The 18,725-nt window shown below is 43.3% G+C and overlaps 1 protein-coding gene across 3 annotated transcripts in view; it reads right to left on the bottom strand.

The window, feature by feature from the left end:
* Window positions 1-18,725, bottom strand: part of SV2B (synaptic vesicle glycoprotein 2B) — a 113,096-nt gene that overhangs the window by 27,228 nt on the left and 67,143 nt on the right. For all 3 annotated transcript variants that reach the window (XM_084640606.1, XM_084640604.1, XM_084640605.1), the window contains exons 2-4: window positions 17,354-18,266; window positions 2,026-2,206; window positions 103-254 (exon numbers count right to left, since the gene is read on the bottom strand). In XM_084640606.1, the coding sequence (XP_084496732.1) occupies window positions 103-254; window positions 2,026-2,206; window positions 17,354-17,894 (874 nt within the window). In that variant the 5' untranslated portion in view covers window positions 17,895-18,266. The remainder of the gene's footprint in view (window positions 1-102; window positions 255-2,025; window positions 2,207-17,353; window positions 18,267-18,725) is intronic.

The following is an 18,725-nucleotide window of genomic DNA, read 5'->3' as shown; positions in this document are numbered from 1 at the left end:
GTGCACTGTAGATGTACAGGCCAGCTTGCCACGCACTAACTGTATGTCCTTATACGTGTGTGCGCAGGGTGTTATCTGTAACCGAAAGCACAAAGCAGTTACCGTAGTGTGGAATGATGCTCCAAGCCATTGCAGAGGCATAAATGCCACCAATCATCCAGAACATGCAGAGCCAGCTCAGGTGTTCCCCCCTCTTCTCACGTGAAAGGAATTCAGAGAAATAAGCAAAGACGATGGGGAGGGATCCCCCAATGCTGAGGAGAGAAAACACCACATGGGAAGAATAAAGGACTTTGCCAAACAGGTGTCACCAGCACATCTGGAGCCTCATAGCTTTGGGTTCATTTATAGTAAAGGTCTCCAGAGTTACAGCCCCGCAGTGGGAGGGTAGCTTTTCTTTCAGGAACTCACTGGAATTCTCAGCGATTCTCACAGACTCTCTACTCAGGGAGTCATGAGAGAATAATATGAAGTTCCCCATACCAGGTTGTTCTTAAATGTGAAGGATGCACAGGAAGCTTGTCACGAGCAGAAAGTTGATTTTACTTTCCTGTTTTAAAATTGTGAATTTACCTGGCCTCAAAGGGACATGGATATGCTCAGCAAAGCATTTGTGATTTGGATGCTTGTGCCCTAGGAAACTGGAGAACTGCACAGGAGAGCACAAACTCATTTCACTGGGGCAGCAAACAGCCAGGCAATAACAGCCTTTGGTTGCTAGTGACTCCAGCCAAATTTGACCGAGTCCACACAAGGGAGGACCCATTCTGCAATTGCCTTTCCCCATCCCCTTCACCATCTCGTCAGAGTAGCTCAGCTGCCTCATGACTCAGAGATGAAAGGAGACCCGGAGTGCTGGGATCATACGAAATATTTCTGAAGTTCTATAAAACATTTTGGAATTAGCAATTTTAAAATGGGCCAATGTTTTCAAATGATTTGGGGTTCCTCCATTTTGGGGTGTCCAAACTGAGACACCATAAACGGCCTGAGTTTCACAAATTCAGTGTTCCGTTCTTTTCAAAAATCAGTCCCCCTCAATGTGTCTCGAGCCAGGCATTGAAAAACTTGGCCATTTTTGAAAATCTTGGTCATGGGCCCAAATTCACATATCACATGCACCAGGGTAACCTTACTGACGTCAGTGGAGTAATTCCTGGCTTAATTAGGATAAGGGGGGAATGAATTAGGATAAGGCAGTCTCTTGTCAAAGGTTTAATACAAGTTCTCTCTCCTGAACAAAAGCTTACCTTTTAAAAGGCAAAGTTCCAAATGACTATAAATGAGAGGGTATGGGCCCTCCCCTCTCTCCTTATTAATAACGTGGACATTTATAAAGAGTGAGCTCTGGAATTTCTGTCTTTTCCTGATGCTTTGTATAAGCCAGGCCATATCACTGTATCAGCAATCTGGGAGACTGTATGGCTTGGGGAGCTACAGATCCTGTCACCTCTAAATCACCTATTCAAATTCAGAGCAGGTCAGTAGTGACTGAAAGTTGTTACCAACTTAATGTTGTTTCATGCCTATGAAATGGGTAGAGATCTCAGTACAGTCCTAGTAGACAAGCGTCTACATTGCAGTCGACATCAATCAGCACCCATGTTCACAGTTTCAGCAGGAAGATTGAGATTTCAGTGACTGAGTTCTCTTAGGTCAACTTTGAGGTGTCTTATCCTGAAGTGGTGAACAGATGCTTCCTTTTATGCACCTGTTTTCTGGCTAAGATCTCAGAATATCTGACTGTCAATTTTCCAAGCATTAAATTGTTTTGTTTAAGGGAAAACAAACTATATAATCCCCCTTGTCTAGTGTCTTCTCCCTGCCTGGCTCTAAATCCTTCCAGGGAGATGTGAACATTTTATTTACAACACACGCATGCTGTGTAGAACCTCTCCAGTCAGTCCTTCCATTTCCTCAGCTGGCAATCCCAAATCATTGTGCAGTCTCGTCTAGCACAAAGGAAGGGTTCTCCTGTCTTAAACCTCAGCCTGGAGCGGGGAGGCTAAAGAGAGTGTTACCCACCCGAAGCCGGAGATAAGGCGGCAGAAGAGGAAGAATCCATATCCCTGGACGAAGGAGGAGAGGAATGCAAAGGCAGCGTTGATTGTGAGTGATATGATGAGGCATTTCCTCCTTCCCAGTTTATCTGCCAGGCCACCCCAAATGACAGTTCCCACCATCATTCCCAGGTAGACTATGAGCCCTAGAGGAAAGAAAGACAGGGAGCTGAGTGACATCCTCTCCCATGTGCAGTACAGGGCAATTAGGTCAATATTTCACACATATCCAATGTTTGGAGCACTTCCTCCAACCAGCCACCAACCAAGGCCCTGTTAGTAAATAGTGAAATACTTCACCAGCCTGAATGCCTGTCAGTGTCTGACACATTCACTTTCTACTTGACCGAAACAGCACCCTTTGCCAGATACCTGTCAAGCCAAAGTTGCTTCACCAGTGCTAGTGATGGACTCATACATCCTCATCTGAGCATCAGATTTCTGGGAGCTGTAAAGTCAATCAGCTTTCAGGTGGACTACGCCCTCCGGTGACATCCAAAATGGTACCTCAGGCTCAGGCTACTTCAGAGGGAGTCAACTTATGTCGCTTTCCCAACCCTTGGACTTTCAAAGCCCCATGAGTCTGGAGGAACCTGCAGTCATATTTCTTTGGAAAGTTCCTGGCATATAGTGGGTGCTCTCAGGATACAAAATGTTCATTATGAAGAATAATATTTTACAAACAGGGTAGGCCCAGCTCTCAAACGTAAACCCCTCAGGCACCGGGCTGTTTATTATTTCCAGGATCCGCTCTCTAGGGAGTCCGTGTGGCTGAGTGGTCTGAGCATGAGGCTAGAGGCCAGGAATGCTTGAATTCTACTCCTGCTTCTGCCACCAATTCACCATGTGCCCTTGAGTTTGTTGCTCCCAGCCTCAGCGTGTCCATCTGTACAACAGTGATAATGACGCCTGCCTCCCAGGGCCGTTATTAGGACTCAGTATATTATTACTTTTCTCAGACCCTCCTCTGACTCAATTCAAGGTAACAACAAACACCCAATTCACTCAGCTTCAGGTGAGACCTCATTTCCGCCCCCTCAAAAAAGCCTCAGGAGCTGTCTCATTTGACCAGGCCCGCAGCCGTCTCTTCCCTAGCACGTCCCAGGCACATCAGCCAGAGCCAGGCATAAGCAGATTAGTTAAAATGCACGTGTCCCTGCTGTGTGCCACTAACTGCTCAACAGGAGTCTGACATCTTATATCTACTAACCCCTCTCAGTGCAACTGGTGCTGAGGGAGCACAGGCAGGGGTGCTGTGTGGCGGTTGATGATAACTCAGGCAACCGGGAGAGGGCAGAGGGAGAGCTAAAGGAATGGGGATTTTCTTTGCAGGTTACATATTTCATCCGAGTGCCCCTTTAAGTGTATCCCCTCCTTTCCTCTCTGTATTTCATAGAGACATAGACTTCTGAGACTAGAAGGGACAATCAGATCATTCAATCTCCAAACTGTTTATCTTCCTCTATTTAATTTTCTCCAAGGAGTGTGAGGCAGAAAACCCCGGGCCAAGTGAAGGGAGGTGAACTCACGCAACAGCCTCTCATCCTGCTGACAGATTGGTGATAGAAAACCCAACCAACCAACCAGGACTAAAATATCAGCCCCAAGACAGAGGATACGGATTGGACGCTGTTAATAACTCAGCAAGCAATGAGCATCCTCAAATCCAGCAGGTATTCTTTTTGGTTGCCAGAGCACTCTACGCACCTCTGGTGTGCTTTGATCAGCCACTGCAGTAACAGTCCCACCTGTAAAGCTTGGAATGGCCCTGATTTTGCAGTTTGCAGTCTCTCTGTCTATAACATTGTCCAGATTACATCAGCCAGTAACATTTTTAAAACAGAAAAGGCAAACTAAGCTCACTTAATTGTGATGCAACACTACTATCACTAAGCAACTGGGGAAACAGCTAGAAGGAAACCCAGCCCAACCCATCTTGCACCAAGAGTGATGTGCAAACAGATTGGCACTGAGATGCTCATAAGATAAACATGTGGATGGTATCCCAGATGAAGCACCATGAGACAAGCCTCTTGATTCCCTGGGACTTCTGTAAGCTGGGACGCAAAGTCAGATGCCAAACTGGGCAATGGGCAAGCACCCACAACTCCTGCTGGAGACAAAGAGATGAATGTGCTCAGCACCTCCCAACAACCAGCCCGCTCCCATTTAGGTGTCCATATATGGTTCAGAGGGCTGATACTGTGAGATTCTGCTATTCTGGGATGTGTTAGGAGTGGCATGTGTAAGACAGGAGGTAACTGTCCCATGCTACTTAGCACTGGTGGGGCACCAGCTGGAGTACTGTGCCTAATTTTGAGCACCACACTTTAAGAAGGATGTCAACAAATTGGAGAGAGTCCAGAGGAGAGCAACAAAAAATGAGAAGATGTTTGGGAAACATGTGCTATGTTAGTCTAGAGAAGAGAAGGCTGAGGGGAGACATAATAGTCTGCAAACGTATAAAAGGTTCTCATAAAGAGGACAATGATCAATTGCTCTCCGTGTCCACCGAGGGTAGGATTAGAAGCAATCAGCTTTGTTTGCAGCAAGAGAGATTTAGGTTGGCTATTTGGAAAAAGTTTGTAACTGGAAAGATAGCTAAGCACTTGAACAGGTTACTAAGGGAGGCTGTGGAATCTCCATCATTGGAGGTTTTTAAGAACAGGCTCGACAAACACCTATCAGGGATGGTCTCGATCTACCTAATCCTGCCTCAGCGCAGGGGGCTGGATAGCATGACCTCTTGAGGTCCCTTCCAGCCCAGCATTTCTATGATTTTCAGCCCTGTTTCTAGACCAAAGAGGTTCTGGTAAAAGTGTCCTTTCTTATGCCTAGCTAAAGAAAAATTCTGACCCTTTAGAGGTTCAGCCCTGTCCCTGAACCAAAGCCTGTCTTCACTGACAGTTACCGGTGCATCTCAGGAACTGTCCTATCATGTGTAAAACCTCCTGTCAAAAAAACTTGTCAGTGGGAGACCAGGGAACAATAATGAACATTCTTGCATAAATGACTTGACTTAAGCTGATGACTGCACTCACCATTCAACCATTCGGCAGCAGATTGACGGAGGGGAGCATCTGGCACCGTCAACTCCGATATTCTTCTGGATTGTAAATTAGCTTGATTTTTTTGGGGCATATGTTAATCATATCTTGGGAAAGTACATACTACTAAAACCACTGCCGTCCCCTAACTAGAGCTGCGGGATTAACTCAAAGTGAATTATTTAGTTTTCTTTCTCTGTTCACAGACTTTCCATGACCAAATCATAATTTCCTTTCATGTATTCATTGTATGGATTTGTTCAACATTTTTTTTCCAATTATTCTTTTTCATTCTGTGGCTGGATCACAAACAGATCTCTGAGCACATTTGCTATTTGATATTCAAAATTCCATCCAGGTTGATTGGTTAGACAAGTAATAGCATAAGTAGTTAACACATATTCTAACGGGACACTTCACTTTGACTGGTCCCTTAGAGTATGTGCTAACTACTTATGCTAAACTATCTGTTGGACCTTGTATGTAGCTGTGACATTCTTAGTACCTTTCCCAGACCCGAAGCAAAGCTCTGTGTAGCTCGAAAGCGGGTCTCTCTCACCAACAGAAGTTGGTCCAATAAGAGATATTGATATGACCTCACCTATCTTGGCTACAGATATACAGACAGCATGGCAGCCAGAAAAAGTGCACTCACATGGCATGGGAACTCAGGGCCTCTCTCTCCACAAACACGGGCCTCTGCCACATTCACTAAAATTAGAGATTTGGAAGACACCGTAGCAATACATACAATACCCAAAATCATAATGAAGGCGAATCTCCAGGGGCTGCCATGTGGATTAGGACTTTTACACTAGCCACTGGGAGACACTCTGATTCCACAAACTGGAGCAGCTCTGATTCCAGTTAGGAGAAGGAAGTGGCAACCCACCCCAGGCAGGTTGGCTGGTGTGTCACCCAGCCAACAGAATAAGGGATGTTCATGCACCACCACTAAACCCACGTTCCTGCAACCAGATTAAAAATGAATGATCAGGCAGGGTTGATTGTCTTCGGCAGAAAAAATTCAGGTTGGCAGCTGTTCATCCAAAGCTTCTTAAAAACAACAAGAACAACAATGAATCTGCTCAGGAGGTGGTTGCTGCATTCTAACCTCCAGGACTCTTTTCTTTGGCCTGTGATCTATTATTATTATAACTGGATACCCCGACTGAGGGCGTGGGAGCCAGGTGCCCGGCCCTGGGGGGTATTTGTTTTCCAGCAGTGGCTGCCCAGCTCAGAGTGAATGAGCAACTGTTCCAATACTCTGGATACTTTATGGAAGTCCCATTGGTTATAAAATGTCTGACTCAGCCATTTGGACTGAAGCAAATGCTGCTTCCTCTCTTTCTGCAAAGAAGAGACCTGGTGGACTTCAGGGCTTTGTTAAAGGAGTGATAATATTGAGGCAGATCCACGGTTCTGCAAAAGCATCAGGACTCTAGTATCTTGCCCTGATGCACTCATTTCCTTATTTTATTTAACAAAGCGGCTTATCCTGTATTAGCCTGTGTGACGCAGAAGCAGATATTGCGGTGCTTTGTGCACCACAGCTGGTGACCACAGACACACTGCAGGTGCAAACTTGTCAGTCTGCAACAATGTCTGTGTGCGCTCTTTATTGGCACCCTTTGCTCCCCAAGGGCAGAACTGAGGCTCATCGCCCTAGTGCCTCAGGATGTCATCTAAGGGAGTAGAGAGGCTACTGTGCAGGCAAGGGTGGGGGAGACTTGTAGTCAGGCCTCCTTGTGCCAAATCCTGCTTTCCAAACTCCAGTGTACAGATGTCTATTTAGGCAACAGCAGTTGTTCCGACCCAGCTGAAGGTACTCAGCTCCAGGAAGGGGAGAAGGGCAGACATCTGTTCACATGTGTATCTTTGCTTGGTTTGGGGCTGAAGCAGGATTTGGCCAATAGTGTTATTTCTCATCAATGATGGGATTTGAATTGATTGCACTGCTGGTGTCAGGGAGACAGCTGATGCAGAGAGTGTAGTGCTCTGAGTTTAAAGTCACTGCATACTGGCAGCTTTATGGGTGTGGGGGTGGGTGTGTGCGTGTGTGTCAAAGGGGCAACAACTGCACAGGAAGAAGCAGTCCAAGAAAGACCCTGGAGCTGCTATTGTAGATGAAGAACAGTTCAGATTGTGAGCTCAGGAACCCAAGCTAAAGGTGGGCCTCAAGATTATTTCTCTGTGATACCGCATTTGTTAAGATGATTTCTATGTAAGATGCATTAAAGCTATTGATTAGTGTTGCGAAACATAACTCAGTGGAAATGGCTTCTATTTAGTTTCAGACATTTTTTCATTGAGTCTTGTAAAGCAGTAGCAATGGGCAAGCCAGCCCCTAAAACCTTCAAACAGCCAAGATCTGCAGCCATCATTTCAGTGGCTATCAGAGGCGAACCACTTCACTGGTTTCTGAGGCACTGGTGATCAGTTACAGTAGAACCCACTCCACAGCTGAAATGAAATCAAGGGAATGATTTATTATGATGGACAGTTGCGGGGGGGGTCCTTTTGTGAAGACTACACATCCCAGCCAACAACATAAAACCTTCATTTGGGCAGCTGCACTAAAACACTCCACGGGTAAGTGCCAGAACAAGTAAAGGAAAGAAAATTTACAAACAGCAATTTTCCTGGATGGACATCCTACAACAATGAATGATATTCATCATTTACTATTCTTTTCCAAAATGTGCTCCATGTTTTTCTTCTGGGGGCGTTGTGCAGGAGGCCAGTTACAGAAAGGGTACATGATTTGGATGAGGATATGGAAAGAAGATCACCTGTTTTGTAAAAGACACAAAACGGAAGGAAAAGCAAGTCAGGATCAGAGCAGACAGAATCGAAAGGAATCACAGCTACTTAGGTGACTGAGCAAATGAGGATCAGCTCAACAAAGGTACAGTCATTAATTAGTCTGTGCAGAGGAAACCAACTTGCAGAATAATAGCCTAGTGGGACTGTCATCCAGAGTACTGTGCACAAAAGGGATCTGGGGATTACTGATAATTGAAATCATGAACCCAGTGCATATACCACTGCAGCCAAAAAGGCAAATTAGATACTGATACAAGGGATACGAAAGAGGTAATATGGTTACTTTCTAAGACCATTGTGTGTTAAATCCTTTCTGGAATATTGTGAACACCGTCCCGCAGCAACAATTTTATAATCTCCAAAAGGAAACAAACGTGATATTAGGTCTTGGAAATATAAATTATAAGCAGAACTGGACAAAATAGTTTGATCAGATTTTGAAACTAAATTCCTCCTGCTGTGTTCTTCCTGCTTTTTGTCTTCATAGAATATTCTAGGGAACAAATTTACTGTCAGGAATGTCCAATGAAATAGCAAATGTTATGAAAATATTAAAGGATATTCATTGGAAACAAATTTTGAATTTGGAAACATGAGAGTCCACACCAGAAACCTCATTCCAAAAGTTATAGTCACCCAGCCAGGGATAGAAATATACTGTGTGACCTAAGAAAACTAACCAAAGAAGCACAGATGTTGGGTATTAAATGTAACAGCTGTCAAGCAATTTAGAGAACAATCATTATTTGCAGCCATTATTCTGTGACTAATATAAAATAATGAATACATGTGAGAAAAATGCAATCTGCTCAGAAAATATTTGTCAAAAGAAAAAGGTGAAATTCAAAGAATAAACTCTTGGTTATGAATAATTCAACCAGCTGTAGCTATGCAGAAAATGTAAAGGCATTGGGCTTGTTCCCATTGAAAAAGAGGAAAACTTTGAGGTGCCATCATCAAAGTTTCCAAATTAAGAAATTATTTTGACCTCTGTTGAAATTCCGTCACCTGTATTATGCAGGAGGTCAGACTAGATGACCACAATGGTCCCTTCTGGCCTTAAACTCTATGAATCTATGAATAAGAAAGGCTAGATATAATACTATACAATGCTACGTGCTTATTAATTTATTATTATTACTATTATTATAATATTTCAGCAAAGTTGTTAGAGACATACTGTCCTAGTTTCAGAAACCAAAAGACATAAGGTAAAATTTTCAAAATTGCCAAAGTGACTTAGGTTCATAAGTGCCAAAATTACTTTTGAAAATGGGACTTTAGCTTCTAAGTCTCGTTGAAAGTCAATGGGATATAGGCTCTACACTCAATTAGAGGCTTTTGAAAATTTTACCTATGGTCCTAAGGACCTGGGAATAAATGGGAAACTCAGGAAGAATTGAGTAGATTTGGTCTTGCAGAAGATTGTGGGTGGGGGGTTGAAGGGAGCAGGGTACATTGAACATCTGGACGATGTGAATAAAATAGCCAAACAAAAGGCATGTATGTTGGTTCAGGTGGCCTTTTTGGTTCCTGATATTTCCTATGTGCTTTTACTTGTAGGACAGTTGCTGCTTTATCTATAGATCTCATTGCCCTGGCAAATGGCAATCAAATGATACAGAAAGAAAATTCCCATTGGTTCATATAGCATTTGCTTTGTTGAATAAACAGAAGCAGAGATAGCTCACCTACCGTTTAAAATGACTTACCCTACCAGTTAAAAATGAGTCACCACACCTAAAATAATAACAGTGGGATTTTCCTATTCAAAGGGAGAGGGGGGAACATTATAAACTAGCTGTGAGTGATCTATGGCTGCTGGGAATTCTGAAGGAATTCTGCAAAGTCAAAGCAAAGGTGGATTTAGGAACCCACAGAATCTTCCAGCGTGGCATTGAAAATGCACGCTGAATATTTCACCGGGTGCCACCAGCACAGAAAGTGAGTGGGTGTTTGCGCTCCGTGTCTTTCAAAGTACCCCCACGGGTCTTGTCCATCAATTTAAAATTCATAGCACCATCTGGTTCCCCCCTCCCCTTTCTCCCTCACACCTAGTCACTCTGCTAAACTGAAGTCTTCAGTAGAGGAAGCCAAATTAATCCTTTGCCATTAACTGAAAAGCTGTTCGTTTTGGCTCACGTCAGATAAAATTACTGCTGTGTTTACAAATGAGGAGACAATCATCACACTGCACAAAGCTGCACCAAGCTCTACCTTCACGGCTCGATAGAGCACCAGAGGTGCAAATACTGCAAAGAAGATATTGGCCAACGCTGACTGGAATATCGGCTGTGTTTGTGCCTCTTTCGTGCCCGCTGATTCTAGTGAACTTGCAGGCAAAAGTGTTGCAGAAAATCTTAAGAAAAATATTACAGAATATTCATAAGCAGCAGATTTGGGTCAAAATCATGAACAGCAGCACTAAAAAACTGATTCTAAGTATCCAGCTACACAACAAGCTTAACCACAGCAGTACGGAGTTTTCTGGCTTGGTTAAGAGCATCTGTGATCTAACATGGTTGTTTGCAGCACTGTGAAATTTCAGATTTAAATCGCTGAAATCAGGAAATTTACCATTTTTAAAATCCTATGACTGTGAAATTGGCCAAAACGGACTTCGAATTTGGTAGGGCCCCAGCCATCAGGGAGCCATTCCTGGGTTTACATATGTTTATCCAGAAAAAATGTAAGTGGTAAGAAGATACTGAAGTTTCTCGTGATGTTAATTAGGATTCATTGAAACAACAAGTAAATAATGACAGAGACAAAGCTGCTGGGCCAGTATGTGTTTCAAAGGGATAATAAACCCTGATAAAGCCAGTGTACTGTTACATAATCCATTTTAAACCAACTCACACAGCTAGGCTTGACTTCCTATCTACCTGCATTAACTACCAGCAGAATTTTTAAGTGTGGCTCCAACATTCTAAACAGGAGATTAGAGTAAAAATCCAGAAGATAGTATTATATTTAAATTATTACTGTGAAATTATTACAGGTTTCAGAGTAGCAGCCATGTTAGTCTGTATTCGCAAAAAGAAAAGGAGTACTTTTGGCACCTTAGAGACTAACCAATTTATTTGAGCATAAGCTTTCGTGAGCTACAGCTCACTTCATCGGATGCAATGAAGTGAGCTGCAATGAAGTGAGCTGTAGCTCACAAAAGCTTATGCTCAAATAAATTGGTTAGTCTCTAAGGTGCCACAAGTCCTCCTTTTCTTTTTATGAAATTATTATTAATTTGTAGACAGAAAGGGCAGCTTTGTACCTAAAAGATCTGAAGTCTATTCTCAGCACTGATGTGGACTCTTTTGCAGCCTTGTACAAATCACTCAATTTCTCCTTGTCTCAGTTTCCTCTTCTGTAAAGTGATGGCAATCAGCCTACTTCACTGGGGATTTGCAAAGCTTAAACTATTTGAGCTCCTCATAGGAAAGGTGCTAACTATGGAAGTGAAAGATACTATTATGCATCTTTTATAGTATTTATACACTTACTGCCCTGTGTAAATAACTGATAATATTAACTCCCTGAGATGCTAGTAATAGCAATAATGAATGCACATTGTACCGCCAATCAATATGCATGCATTGAAGGTATAATCTGATTGATTGATATTCCTCCAGATGCCAGTATTCTCAAAATGAATAGAAACTTCTCAAGTAGGGTGACTTCTCAAGTCACTCCTCATGTCGGGGGACTTCTCAGGCAAGTGTGAAAAATCGGGACGGGGTGGAGGGTAATAGGCCCCTATATAAGAAAATGACTGTCCCTATAAAATTGGGACATGCAGTCACCCTATTCTCAAGTGAATAGAAACTTACTGACTCACCACAGAACTGTTTTCAGCCGGTCACAAGGCAGGAATTTTCTCGTCTGTTGCAGTGGATTTAATACATTTATTTATTTATGTATTTATTAATTATTATTATTATTATTTTATTTATTACAGCATCAGACTCAGCTAAAGCAGAAATGTCTGATGAATAAGTGGAAATAACCTGGTGAGAAATTAGCAAACTTCTCAGCCCACAAAATTTTAAAAATAAGTGCCATCAGTATGCTAAAATATTCACTGCAGTAGGTGTGGGTTTTTAATTTCCCCAGCACTCATCTTTGAAATAACATTTCACATCAAGGGAAAACCCAAATACTTGTTCTTTACCATGAGGAATAACTGGGGTTAAAACAGCTGTTAATTTGCATCTGAAGTAGAACTGTTTATTTTCAGCACAAAATTGAAATGTTTTATGAAATTTCAGAGGTGTCACATGGATTTCTCACATTTCAAGAAACTCTATGGGCATTTGTTTGTTTGCAGTTTTTACTCAAGCTGACTGTAATTTTGGTAAATTTTCCACTTTTTCTGATGGGAGAAATATGAAAAACACCAGGGGTCCTGGAACAATTTTTATAGTGCGGGTGCTGACAGCCATTGAACCAAACTGTAAACTCTGTATATAACGAAAACCACTTCAAGCCAGGGGGTGGAGCACACCCAGCACCCCCAGGTCCAGAACCTATGCAAAACACTGGGATTTAAAGGCAAAACATCCTTTCAGCAAAAGCCAAAGTTCACCAATTTGGCCTTTAGGCAGTTCCACTTTTAGCTCTTGCAATTTGTCTTTCTTCTTTTCTTAAATAGTTTGATTATTTCTCCCATTAATTTTCAATTTGCCCACTCTCCTCCACCCATGACCAAGAGAACAAGAGTCACTTTCATATGTGCAAACATTAGCAGCTTCCTGGAAGCAAACTTAGCTCTGTCTTGAATGACCTGATCTTGTTTCCTTATCAAAAAATATGACAAGAACAGTCACCAAAGAATAAATATGAACCCTTGTGCTGATTCTATTGGTATGTAAAAAAGGTAAGGGATAGTAATTCATGCGTATAATGACCCAGGGGCCATGGTAATTTGAGTGAAAGCCATGCCCACTGTAATAAAACCTCTGCTCATTTCACACAGACACACTCTTGCAGATTATCATTGCACATTAGGCACAGATTGAGCCAAAAGAGCTCTTTGATTGCTACCATTATTCTGACAAGTCAGTCAGTAAGTATCATTGAACCCTGAGCGTTAACAAGACTAATTTGCCAGAGTACAACCCCTAGAACATCAAAGAATTGGAATACTCAGAAGGAAATGAGCATGTGTCAGAAGCTCTGGGCTTCCTGAATAGGTTTGACTTCTGTCTCCTTTTTTGAGTAGTTGGTGTGTGGCCAGCGAAGTTGAGCCAAGAAAGGTTCTGAGGAAGCTTGGTTTTTTGTATCCATCATTAGCACCTTTATAGTTCTCATCTTCAGGTGCTAAGCTCCAGCCCTGCCTGCTCTAACATGCCATGCCCTCCTGGGTGCTCAGAAGAGGAGAAATCCTACACCAAGGGCACAGAACCCTCCTGAGCCAGAGGGTATTTGTGTCATTGAGTATTCATTATTCATACTCCTGCACATCTCTGCAGGCTAAGTGTTTGCTAAGCCATTCTTAGCACAATCTCTTTTCATGTCGATTTATCTCAGAGCCCTAGAATCCAAGCCGACTCCCCCTACATGCATTAAGCCCGCTGCAGGAGGGAAACCACCGACAGTTGAGACTATATTAGCCAAACCTTTTTTATTTAAAAAAAAATGTACTGAATTTGAGAACCTCTTGCTGTCCCACATCAACCAGTGGCAGTAGGGAAATACCCCATTGGTGTCGTCCACTTTCCTCTGCACCTCCCCTATCTGGCTCTTCAAAGTTCTGAATACAAGCTCCAGAATCTGACTCCCAAAACAACTAGGAAAGGGGTGTGGGAAAACTGAAAAAACAAGCTCTAAAAAGGCCCCTTTTAACCTTAAGGAGAACTCCCAGTGAGAAGGAACTAGGAGGAAAATGCCATCCCCCTTCATTAAAAATTGCAGACAGATGAACCTGACCTGGTCTATAAGCTGTAATTGGATAAACATGCAAAAAGTTTGCTTGCTTACCCAAAGCTCCTCTGCACTCTGTGAACGTTGAGTAAGGTAAGTATTGGGTTGGGAAAAACGGAAGAACAAGCTTCCTCGTGAGACTTCTGGTACTCTCTACCTCTGGGTGGGCCAGAAACACTTCAAAGATATTTTGGGGGGGATTTATCGGTCCTTCTGACTCTGGTGCATGTTAAACTGAGCTCCACCAAGATAGAAATTTCTAGGGTCAGATTTTTAAAAGATCTCAGCTCCAATCTAGACAACAAAATAAATGGCCAGTTGTTCAAAGGTTCTCACCACACAACATGCTGGAAAGCTGGTCAGAAGCATCCCAATGGGAGCTGCTGAATCCTGATCTCCTTTGAAAATCTGACCTTATCTCTTTTGACATTTTGGCCCTAGAAAATTGAAAAAGCTTTCAGAGGGTGGGGGGAGATTAACTAGTGAAATAAATAAATAAATGCCCAGCCCCCAAGTCCAGCTGATGCACAATTAGTGCAGGACTTGGGGGTTGGATAGGAGAGAGAAAAGTGGCTCTGAGCTAAGTTACACCAGCTAGAGAGGTCCTTATAAGGGCAGCTGTCTGTTCCCTTTGTACTGCTAAAGTGGCAAATGGGGGATGGATCTGGCTCAAGCTTTGAAGTTAATTTCAGTTGGGGTAAACTGGCTGGGATCACAGGCCAGGATATAAGCTACAAACCTGGGAGATTTGTCCACCACCACTATGGATGCACACACTACCCAACCATCCCAGTTCAGATACTCCAATGGTTGCTTCATTTCTCTTTTAAGCCTCCTTTTTTGTTGCCTGACTGGGTATCATTATCAGACAAGCCTGGACTCCTAGGGGCCTGGGGAAGTCTATACCTTATTTGGGTTAAGGTTTTCAGGAAAAAATTATTTTATTCAAACTGTTCCACTCAACTTCAACCTCAGTTAAAATAAATAAACCTTTGTTTAATGCCTAAGGGGACAGGACAGGAGTGAAACCAATTGATTGTTGTTACAGGCCGACTCTTTAATCTCATGTGGGACATTAAATTCATTCCCCAGATTTAGGAGGAATCCTCCATAGGCTACTTTTGACCCGGTACACATTAGCAAACAGCTTCAGCTGAGAATCCGGTGTCCAAAGGGAAATGACTACACAGCTACTCTGCTAATTTGGACTTTGGGCAAAGAGACATGGAGTCTGGGCAAAGAGAAGAACATTAGTGAGAAAGGCAGCATCAGGGGAGACAATGTGACAGCTTGCAAATTGATGTGGAGGCCTAAGTTCAGCAGCTGGGGAACACTGAGCCATGGAGGAAGGTACATGATAAGAAAATGAGACCTACACATGCACCAGGAATAGAACTGAGCTGCAGCCACCTCTGCCTCTGGATGGAGAAAATGAAAAGCGAGTTGATGCATAAAGTTTCCTGGTTCTGTGAGTATTAAACCAGATAGAGCTCTATCCTGTACTTCGTACGCAGATGAAATTCCCATTGATTTTGGTGGGCATTTTACCTGAGTAAGGAGTGCAGAACCCAGCCCTTATAGATCAGCATGTTGTTATTTCAGATAGGCCTCTCAGTCCACTCGCACCATACCAACCACAGAGGATGCAGAATCCTATCAGTCAAGGAGATTTCAGTTCAAAGAGACACACAATACAATGCAGGTTCATACTGAGCCGACTGGACAAACGTTGGACTTACTACCAAACCATGCAGTTTGAGGGTTGATTAATGTTGACTAGACTTCATGGGAAAAGGAGGTTTTCAGGAGAGATTTTTAAAAGGAGAATGTGATAGGGATGGAGTTACAGGCATAAGGGGTAGCACAGAGGAAGGGATACCTGTGAAAACCTGAAGCTGTATCACCAGATGGAAAGGATATGCACCAACTAGATGCTCCATTGTTCAATAGCACCATGGTGACAGAGAGAGAGACACAGCTCAAAACTGTTACAAATGCCGCCAATTTAGACAAATGCTGACTTCAGACTCCAGCTAGTAACTCTCTAAAGCTCACTGAGACTTTGCAGAATTTCTGCTATCATCACACTGGGAAAGTATTCGCAGTGGAGAGGAAAGAAAGATGCAAAGAATCAGAGCCATTCAGTTGTGATTAGACTGTCCTTTAGGGGTTTTAAATGAAACTCTTTCTGTTTCCCTACCCTAATCTAGCACTGGCCTCCTCATCACCCTTCGGAACGCTCTGCCACTGTCAGCGTGAGAGACGTCTTCTCTGCAGACCTGCAATCTGAAGGAACCTTTCTGTGTCTCTCTGCACAACTTCCTGCTAGCCTAGCTGCAGCTTCCTTTCTGATGCACCCCTCAGTCTCCTCAATCTTGGCCCAAAAGTTGAGCTGATCAGAAAATGGGGGAGAATTCTGCAGAAAAACCTGACTGTTCATCAAAAAACCCAAACCCGGACAACTGAAAAAATTCAGACTCACAAATAACAATCATTATTATGAATAAAAACAGCTGAAAGCTGCTAATGCCAAAACCCCAACACTCTTTTGGTTTTTGGTTTCCAGGTGCTCAAGGAAAGGAGACAATTCCACAAAAAATAACATTTAGTCAAAAACTGAATTTTCCAGTCAAAAAATGTTGCGGCAAGCCCCAGCCAAGAGTGCTCTTCTCTGCAGAGAAGCCCCGTGTCCCTTGTCTGCCTTCCTATGTCTCTTCTCATTCTCATCTATCCATTCCTCTTCAAGCCTGATCAGAAAGTTTCTCTTTCCCCCTCATTTATACACCACTCAGATAGCACAGTGAAGGGCATTAGATTAGATTTGATTAGATAGGAGAGTCCCATACATAAACAAATATGTCTAAGGGAAGCTCATCCTCCTGGGGATGGAAATGAAGTGGGAGGGAGGCAGATTCACAGAAACAATCCTCTGGGACATCGGTTCTGCTCACCTACTTAACACAGTTTAATATATAGGTGAACTGACTCACCTACATTAGGCTCCATCAGACCTGGATGACACTGTTTTGTGAGCTTCTCGTTTAAGTTGAGCTACTAAAAGGGTTGAAATCTGGTTCCCTGGGTGCTCGGATTGGGAATGTCTCCATGCATGTTTGTCCTTTACATAAGCCTAATATTTTTCTACAAATAAACTTGCTCTCTGGAAACTGCAGACTAGGCTGCCTGGCAGGGGCGGGAATTCAAGTTCAGGTGCCCGGTTTGTCCTGGGCTGTGAGTACAAGAGCTGTGAGCACATTCAGTGTCTGGGGATGGGCGTGATTCTGTTATGTTGCTCTTGAGCAGCTCTGCTCCCAACAGCAAATGGAAGGGCAGGGACAGGGTCTGGAATCAGCTCCATCTAGCCATCCTCAGCCCCGTGAGAGTGAGTCAGGATGGGGAAAAGGGGGAGGGTCCTGAATGAACCTGCCCTATGGAATAAGCTATGCTTGGATCCATCCCGGCTGCATAACGTCTGAAGGAAGGCTGTTCAGTGGCACTTACCTAGCATCCCTTTGTTTGAGCTGGACAAGCACATATCCTTCTCAGCACTGGGCAGAACAAAGCCAACCACAAACACCTCCACCCCATCTGCCATTAGTGCCAAGCCTAAAACAAAGAAGAGTGTCCACTGGAAGCGTCCGTGGCCGCACTCCTCGATGATGTTCTCATACTGGTGGGCAAGCTGCTCCTCATCCTCCATCCGCTCGGCTATGAGTTCAGCCTTGTCTCTAAACTCATCGGCCATGGCAGGGGCTTTCTTCTTCTGTTTGCCCTTAATGTCATCTGGGTGAGGGATGCCCTGGTACTCTCCTTCATAGACCTCATCATCCTCATCATGGCCTTCCGTGGCATCGCTCTGGGCATCCTCTTCTTGGGTTGGCTCATTCCCATCATGGTGATAGACATCTGAAGGTGCATACCTTTCATAGTTGCCATCCTGATACCGGTAGTCATCTGACACCTGGTTCACCTCTCTAGCGATGTCCTTAGCCCCTTGATACAGATTTGCGTTGTTTCTATACCGATCATCCATTCTGAGCATATACTTCTAGACACAGTATAGTGCGGTGTGTATAATCTCGAATATATACGCGTGTTTATTTATTTGTGCAATCTTTGCTACTAGCTACACAAACATAACTTCCCTCTGATCTGGAATCTGATGCACAGTACACTGAGCTCACAAAGAGAATGGACTGTAAACTTTCAGGGGAGAGTTTTTTACAGGGCTTTTGGTAACGTTTCAAGTTTGAGCTAGACTTTGTTGACTTGCTTCTTTCAGTAGGAAGGAAGGTGTAGTTGGGACTATTGACTGGAGATATGTAAGGGATCAGCAACTTTGTACAACCAGGAGCTAGGAAGACTTGGTAGGTTGTTCTTTTTTCTGATCCATTGTGCTGATGAAGGCCATGCCCTGAGAAAGAAAGAGAAACAGTGATGAGACAATATTGAATTGAGAGGAGAAAGGCAGTGAGTGAAATAGACAACATTCCTAACTCATTCTTTTCTATCTGAGGGTGCAAAAAGGAGATGGAACATTCAGAGACTGTTATTGGAGGCATATAAAGGCTATCAAATGGTTGGAGACCATGATTACCCTACTGATGTCCCAACTTGTGGCTGACACTGTCTTGAATCATAGTATGTCATTCCTAGAAAGCTACAGCACTGGTTTCCATAGAGGACATCATGGTGTTGAGTGGTGCTGATTGATCAGTTCCCTTGCCTTTAAGTCACTAGAGGACTCCAACGAGATACTGCTGAATCGGAATTAATTTGCAAACTGGATACAATTAATTTAGGCTTGAATAGAGACTGGGAGTGGATGGGTCATAACACAAAGTAAAACTATTTCCCCTTGTTTATTCCCCCA

Source organism: Lepidochelys olivacea (assembly GCF_965140295.1).
Source record: "Lepidochelys olivacea isolate rLepOli2 genome assembly, chromosome: 10".
NCBI lineage: Eukaryota > Metazoa > Chordata > Testudines > Cheloniidae > Lepidochelys > Lepidochelys olivacea.
Note: the sequence above shows the minus strand (reverse complement) of the source record. Positions and strands in the feature narration are given on the sequence as shown.